Source organism: Alligator sinensis, unplaced genomic scaffold (assembly GCF_000455745.1).
Source record: "Alligator sinensis unplaced genomic scaffold, ASM45574v1 scaffold284_1, whole genome shotgun sequence".
NCBI lineage: Eukaryota > Metazoa > Chordata > Crocodylia > Alligatoridae > Alligator > Alligator sinensis.
This window is the reverse complement of record NW_005842105.1, coordinates 652,707-659,721: the sequence shown is the minus strand read 5'-3', so window position 1 is coordinate 659,721 and position 7,015 is coordinate 652,707. Positions and strand designations below refer to the sequence as shown.

The following is a 7,015-nucleotide window of genomic DNA, read 5'->3' as shown; positions in this document are numbered from 1 at the left end:
AAAGAACCACTAGAGACCCTTGGTGGTTCAATCCTCCCTGAGGTAGTAGAGGGACTCTATTCTGTGTAAGAGGTTATTGCTTCTCCCCTTGGCCCTGTCAATGGCCATTATAATAGATGCTTAGTGAAAAGGGAGAGCGCATATCAAGAGCTTCCAGGAGTTGAGTATTTGGGTGCTGCAGAGGACAAAACTATTAATACACCAGTGCTCAGGGTAGGGTGGGTTTGGAGAACATGTCAGGCCTTCCTTTTGTGGTATAAAAGGGTGCCATGGGCAACTTGGCAGACAGTACTATGAAGTTCTGTGTCAAGAATGGTGTACGGTCCTTCCTATAAACAGGAAGGCCAAACTGCCCAAGGCAGTGGTGCATTTGTCCCTTATATACCTGTCTGTGATGTGCTTTCCTATCCTCCAGAACACCAAAATGAACTTGTCTCAACATTTCATTCCTTGCATCCCATGAGTTGGAAGGCCAAGGATTCTATTCCCCAATCAATTGCAGACTAAGGTTATCTGAGAATGAACATTTTTTCATCAGATATTTACAAGAACTGCCAGTTCTACTTCATGTAAGGCCATGGTCTGTGTGTATCTGATTTTGCCTTGGTTTTGTCACAGAGAACCTTTTATATGCCTTCCCACTTCTGCCTCTACTTCTAGGGGTTTGCCACAAGGTGAGATGGGATGCTGTACAGATGATCATGAGGACTATTGCATGGCTGAGTTCTGGTAGTAAGACTTGCTGACCTCTAAGAGAGCTCATGGCTCTGCCCCTGAGGCTAAACTTTTTTACCCAAAACAAAGGGAAAATCCTTAACCCATATCTACATTCTCAACTTGATACTGGATGGATCTCAAGGAGGAAGTGTTATGCTCCAGATAGGCCTGGATTCCCTAAATCATGTTAGAGAAACCCCTCCCCTGGTGCTTCCTCTATAGACCTTATTAGAACATCTGCTGGGCTTCAAAGATGTAGGCTTGTATATCAGCTTGACCAAAGTCCACTATCCCCCCGTTGAGTGCCTGCACGTACCTTCTCACTTGCCCGTCCTGAACTTGAGACTCAGCAAGTTTTCCCTCTGGTTAGATTCCTTTTTCACAGAAGAGACTTCAATCCTTGCAGCTCCAATGGGGCTGTCATTTAAGCCTACAGAGTTTACACGCTCCTTGTTTCACTGCTCCATGAAAACAGATTCCCGGAGCTAGCACCTTGCCAACGAGGGTGGGTGAGATGCAAGCCCCACGATGGATCTTCTTGATATCAACAACTTTCTAAGCAAGTATCCTTGAATATTCATCCCAAGTTCTAGCTCAGATTTGTCACAGAAAGATGAATTTGGTAATTATCTTTGTTGGTTGCCAGGTAAACTAACGAACGTGATGTTTTTAGGTTTGAAGTTTTAGTTTTGATGTAAATATGAATGAAGGAGCTATTTATGCTTCCAGCTAATGTGGCAACAAGACAACTTGGCTAACTTGCCCAATAGCAGATGTCATAGCAAGCAGACCAGAGAATCCTAGTGCAGCTTTTAGAGCTATATTCTCAGAAGTATGGATAGCCTTGTCTAGCCTTCACTAGATGTTCTGCTGTTTCATTAGGTTTCAGCTGTTAGGAAATGGTAAAGTAACTCTGAGGTCTTACCTTCATTTATGAACATAAAACTCAGTAGGCAGTACATGTAGCCTTCTGTCAGTGGGAGACTTGAACTTCACCAAACTGGCTTCCATAGGGTGCTATTCCTGGTTATTTCCACCTCTACCCCATATATTTAATTTTTCCCCTAGCATCACAGGTAATATATTTTCAGAAAAGGGATTAGAAAACTGGAAATTCCAAGGGCTCTGCAGTGGGGAAATCTAATTAATCCCCTCTTACCACCTTTCATTAACATCCAATCATGTCTTCCCTCTAATTCAGTTGGTTAGTGCCAAATTAATTTGAGCTAGTAACACAGACTACACACCAATGTTGATAAAGCTGGAACATAAGCTGCCTGTGAAAGTGAGCTCACACCTAGCTGATAGTGCAGATGCAAAAGAACAGTTCAAATAATAATGAGGCTATACAAAAATACAGATGAATATGAAAGAAAAGTTCAAATAATACTATAACACCATTCAAGCAGGTACAACTAAAACTAAATGTGACAAGCTACCCTAACCCCCAGGACAGGCTGAATTGCTGGCCCCAACCTCCCCTACCTTACCTGGGGTAACCTGCTGCATGCTGAACGGCATGGCATAGGCATTCCCAGAGACAAGTAGGGGGGACGCCAGGTGTGCCACTGCTATTTGTCCCTGGGAACCCAAGCCTCTGTGCTCATATGGACGCAGCCCTAGAGAGTAGACTCCTATATCCAAAGGATAGTTATCAACAGTAGCTTAGTCAGGAAGGACATATTTTCCTTTTCCCCCTAACTCGATCCCTTATTGTGACAGAGACCTATACAGATGAGGCAGTAGAATTACTTGAGGCAAAGAGAAATTGTACCCAAATGTAAACTGAGTGTCTCTGGGAGTACCTCCTGTAACCCATCTAGTTAGTCACAGTCTAGCATAGGCTAGAGCATTAGCCTGGTGCCTGCATCTTGCTGGGAACAGTGGCATAAAGTGAGAAGTATATTTATAGAAAAAATTATGATGGGGGGAGGAAGATTCCCTCCTCAGCCTTGTGCACAAGTGCCCCATCAGCTGCCCTCCTTCCTGCTGCCACTGAGAGCTGTTCTCCAAGCCCATCCTCCAGTGGGGGCTGGTCTCCTTAGAGAAGTCGGCTTCCTGCTTGGGTTGTCCTCTGTTGACCCATGAACCGAGGCCCTGGCTGTCGTGTTCATAGTTCCAATGTCAAGAACCTGCCTGATGCTTCTCAGTGGCATGGATCAGCTGTCTGCAGCTAGCTGGGCAAGATGAAGCCAGGATCAATCTTGGGAGAAGGCAGTGGGTTTCCTCTCACCTTTCTCTTTCCAGCACAGCCCTGAAACTGACCACAGCTTTTGAAAGATGCAGACTCTGATTGAGGTCTTAATTTATTGGAGGGGGTGCAACCCCCGCAGCAGGTTCAGCTACTTCGTCTGTGTTGCTTCAGGCCTGATGGTCGCCCTACATGGAGGTTAGAGCTGCCTTTCTGAATCCGCGGGTCACCGACCCAAAGGTGGGTCCCAAGAATATCTGAAAGGGTCGAGAAGAATCTTGAAAAACGGGTTCCCCTTTAGGAGAGAGAAACGTGGGAAACCGTGGTTTCCAACTGCAGGCTGCTTGGGGCCCCCTCTGCCCCACACACTGGGGGCGGGAGTGCGCGGCGCTGGGCAGGACTGGGTCCTGGCACAACAAAGGTGCAGCTCCCGGGCCACTGGACGGGGTGTTTTAAACTGCCGACACAGGGGTCACGTCACAGACGCTGCTGAGGATGACGTAGCAGTCCGCGCCCAATCCAGCCAGCCCAGAGTTCCGCGGGGCCCGCAGAGAAGCCAGAACTAGAGCGCCCGAGCCCCGGCGGCGCGGAGGCCACCAATCCCAGCACACCTGCCCCCGCGCATGCGCCTTGGTACCTTCCCCGTGCGTATGCTCCTCGGTTCTCAAGCCAGGCAGGGGGCTGGGAGACGTCTTGGCGTCACTTCCGGTTCCCGGCCAACCCAGGGCCCCGAGCGCAAGCTGCGCTCCGGCCCTCTGCTGCCGCTGGGGCGGCCTCTCCATGGCAACGGAGGGGTCCGCCTTTTCCGGCCCCGCATGGCGTCGCCTCTTCCGGCGCCAGGCGCGGGACAAACATGGTGAGTTCCCGCCGGCAGCGGTGGGGGGAAGGGCGTGGGCCGTGGGCCCCGGGCCTGTGGAGCGGCTCCGGCCCACAAACCCGCCCCACGCCCCTTGTCCGGCCGCACAGCGAAAACAGTGTGCAGCCTGGCTCGCTGATAGGTCAGAGGCGGTTTACTGCCGCGCTAGTGCTGCCGGCTGTAGTCCTAATTAACTCCTCCCTGCGTCCTCGTTTAATTCAAAGCCTGACTTAAACGTTAATGTAAGCCGGGGGGGTTTCCAGTAAACCCATCGTCAAGGCGGCAGGGACCTTTAGTGTATTCTCTAAATGGGATTATAATCCCTTAATTGGAAAATAGGGCCGTTTGGAAAGGGATTATGGGGTACAGGTGGTAGGGCTGGTGCTCCCAGCTGGTTACGGGCTGCACCCATGGGGGTGGCAAGGCACTAGGGGTTTGGGCCTTTCCTACCTCCTCCTTTGGAAATCTCAGCCACAGCCTGTTAAAAACGTCTCTGTGTGTGCCTGTCTGTGTCTGTACATGCGTGTCCTCCTTGGACACATGTACAGACACTGCTACCACTGAAGCCTTGCTTGGGGGTGCAGTAGCTTGACCCTCTTCTTCCTTTTCTGCTGTCAGCCCCTCAAAGCCACAGCTGCTTCAGTAGCTCATAGGTGTTCCTGGTATGGCAGCTGTTCACAGTGTTGCTCCTTCAGCTGCGTCTTTAGCCTCTTTTAAAATATTCAAGCTCTGTCAATGTCTTGCTTGGCTGCCAGAGCTCTCCTGCAGAGTGCAAATGAGGAGGGGAATGGTTACTCTTTAAATGTATGTCTGAGGAGGTGCCGCTGTGGGTGTGCACGTGCTTTGTGCATGTGGGATCTTTGAAAGCTGTAGTCACTGGTGCACAGCTTTTGAATGAAATTCAGTGATAAATCAAGGACTTTTATTAGGGCTGACAAAAAATTAAAAAATGAATCGCAGTTAATCACGAGATGAAAAAAATGGTTGCAGTTACATAATTTTGATTGCAGTTTAACAGTAGTCAGCACCGTTCTACCCAACAGCCTAGAGCCTGCATGCCCTGTGGCTCCTCCCTACCAGCAGCACAGAGCCCTGGCCCCGACCTGCCCCGCACCTGCTCTGGGCTCATGCCCAATGGAGCAGACCAGCCGGAACCCATGCAAACAGCCTGGACCCTGGCCCACCCTGTGCCCGCTTCAGGCTCACACATGCATGCTCAGCAGCAGTGTTGGTAACCAGGCAGAAGCTGGTGCTGGCAGTGGGAAGCGGCCCCTCTCTCTCCACTGCTAGGCCAACCCTTCTTGCTGCAGCCACCTGGAGGCCACACCCAGGCTGCCTTGTGGTTCCTGTGCACTGCTACGGCTGCCCTGCTGGGTGGCAGTGGCGGAGAAGAGCCATTAGGCAGCCTGGGCATGGGCGACTGCAGAAAGGAGGGCCTGGCAGCGGTGAGGAGGGAGGGCCAATGTTCCCTCTTGCAGAGCAGCAACTTCTGCCCGGCTGCTGCTACTGCTTCCTCTGCTCGGTATGGGCAGGAGGTCCAGAGCAGGCGTGGGGTGGGCCGGGTCAGGCCTTCACATGCGGGTTCTGCCGGTCCACTCTGCTGGGCTGAGTCTGAAGAGGGCACGGGACAGGCCATATTTTCCCCACCCCTGGCCAAAATGGATGTGTACAATTAACGCTTGTTACAAAAATTAACGCATTAATTTATTTTGTGTTAATGGCCTACATTAACTGCAATTAACTGACAGCTTATATCAGTTTTTCAGCAATTGCAGCATTTTACTCCACTACTTTAGCCTCAAAACTATCAGGCTTCAAACCATGCCTGTTTTGTAAGCAGCATTTCTCAACTCATGGGCTACGGCCCAAAAGTGGGTCACAAGAGCGTATGAAAGGGTTGCAAACAAACTCTAAAATTGGATCAACAAACTTTAAAAATGGATTCACCTTTAAAGGAGAGAAATGTGGGAAACCATGGCTTTTTCCTTGCAGGCTAACAGAGCTCCAACCTGTGAGAGGCTGCTTGGGACCTTGCCTCCATGCCCCTCACACACCCCACACAGTGGGGAGTGGGGGGCAGTGGTTTGGGAGTGACAGACACTGGGTCGGTACTGGCTATTGATGTTTACAAATGGGTCCTGGTACAAAAAAGGTTGAAAACCACTGACTCCTTTTACCTACAGATGGCCACAGTTACTAGCTTCTGTTTGTGGGGTGGGGTTGGAGTGGGAGAGGGTTTCTCTGTAAGAGCTGGGTACCACATTGTTGCTTATGATATTTCTTCTCAACCAGGATGGGGAAATCCAGGGATACTTTCCTGAAGTTATCCCTGCTTGAATCGTTTTAGGGAGGAGCCTGGTTCTAATCAAATTGACCTGTAAACCTGGAAGAATGGGCATCAATTTCCAAGATGGGATTGGTGTCCAAGTCCTAGGCAGGCTAATGCTGTAGCTGCCTGCTAAATAACACCAAAGATCAGTACCGTCAGCCAGTGACCTGAGCCCATCAATACTGCCTTTAAACTGGCTGGTAACTCTTGCCCAACATGGGCAAGTTCAGAATACAAGACTAGTCCTGACTCTTGTCACTGAGTAAAGGAAAAATTTGCCTATTTGCTTTTCTTCTGAGTGTATGATCCTAATCCTGCTTATTCCAGGGGGGCAAATGGTGCTGGCTTAGTTTTCTTTTTGAACTGAGCCAGAATAATTAACCTTAGTGCTTAGGCCAAACAGTGCTGTTGACCACTGACTTGCACTGGCACAAGCATCAGTACTAGTGATAGAAACATGAATGGTACCAGCCAGTCTGTTGTTAGAGAACACAGCAATGTTTCAGCATCCTATCACTATGTTCAGGGATACATACCTCTGTTCTCATGAAACTGAAGTTGTCCTAGTCATAAGCAGTGCATATTTTTTCCTTTCCATCCTTCTACCTGGGAAATTTCTCTTCTACAGAGCACAAATGCTTGTCTTAGAGCATGTGAAGCATGGTCATAGACTTGGTCAGTCCTATGAGAACCAGGCTTATCCCCACAGTGATACATTTTAGCCCTTTTGGAACAAACTGGTGGCCTGTCTCTAAAGCATGCAAGAGATGATCTTTCAAGAAGATCATACTCTGCCCCCTCATCACTTATCAGTTCTCTCTTGGCAGGCAGGAAGAACAGGAACAGCTTGCATAGGAGGAAAAGCATGTTTTGTGCCTCCTGACTAATACCATTATTTTTTTCCTAGAGATCTGTTATCATT

The 7,015-nt window shown here is 49.3% G+C and overlaps 1 protein-coding gene across 6 annotated transcripts in view; it reads left to right on the top strand.

Annotated features, from left to right (window-relative positions):
- Positions 1 to 3,570: 3,570 nt before the first annotated feature.
- The window catches only part of SLC30A6 (solute carrier family 30 member 6), a 35,517-nt gene continuing 32,072 nt past the window's right edge, over positions 3,571 to 7,015 (top strand). For 2 of the 6 annotated variants that reach the window (XM_006024501.3, XM_025205154.1), the window contains exon 1: positions 3,571 to 3,764. In XM_006024501.3, the coding sequence (XP_006024563.2) occupies positions 3,724 to 3,764 (41 nt within the window). In that variant the 5' untranslated portion in view covers positions 3,571 to 3,723. The remainder of the gene's footprint in view (positions 3,765 to 7,015) is intronic. The other 4 variants (XM_025205158.1, XM_025205155.1, XM_025205153.1 and 1 more) reach the window with 2 other exon arrangements.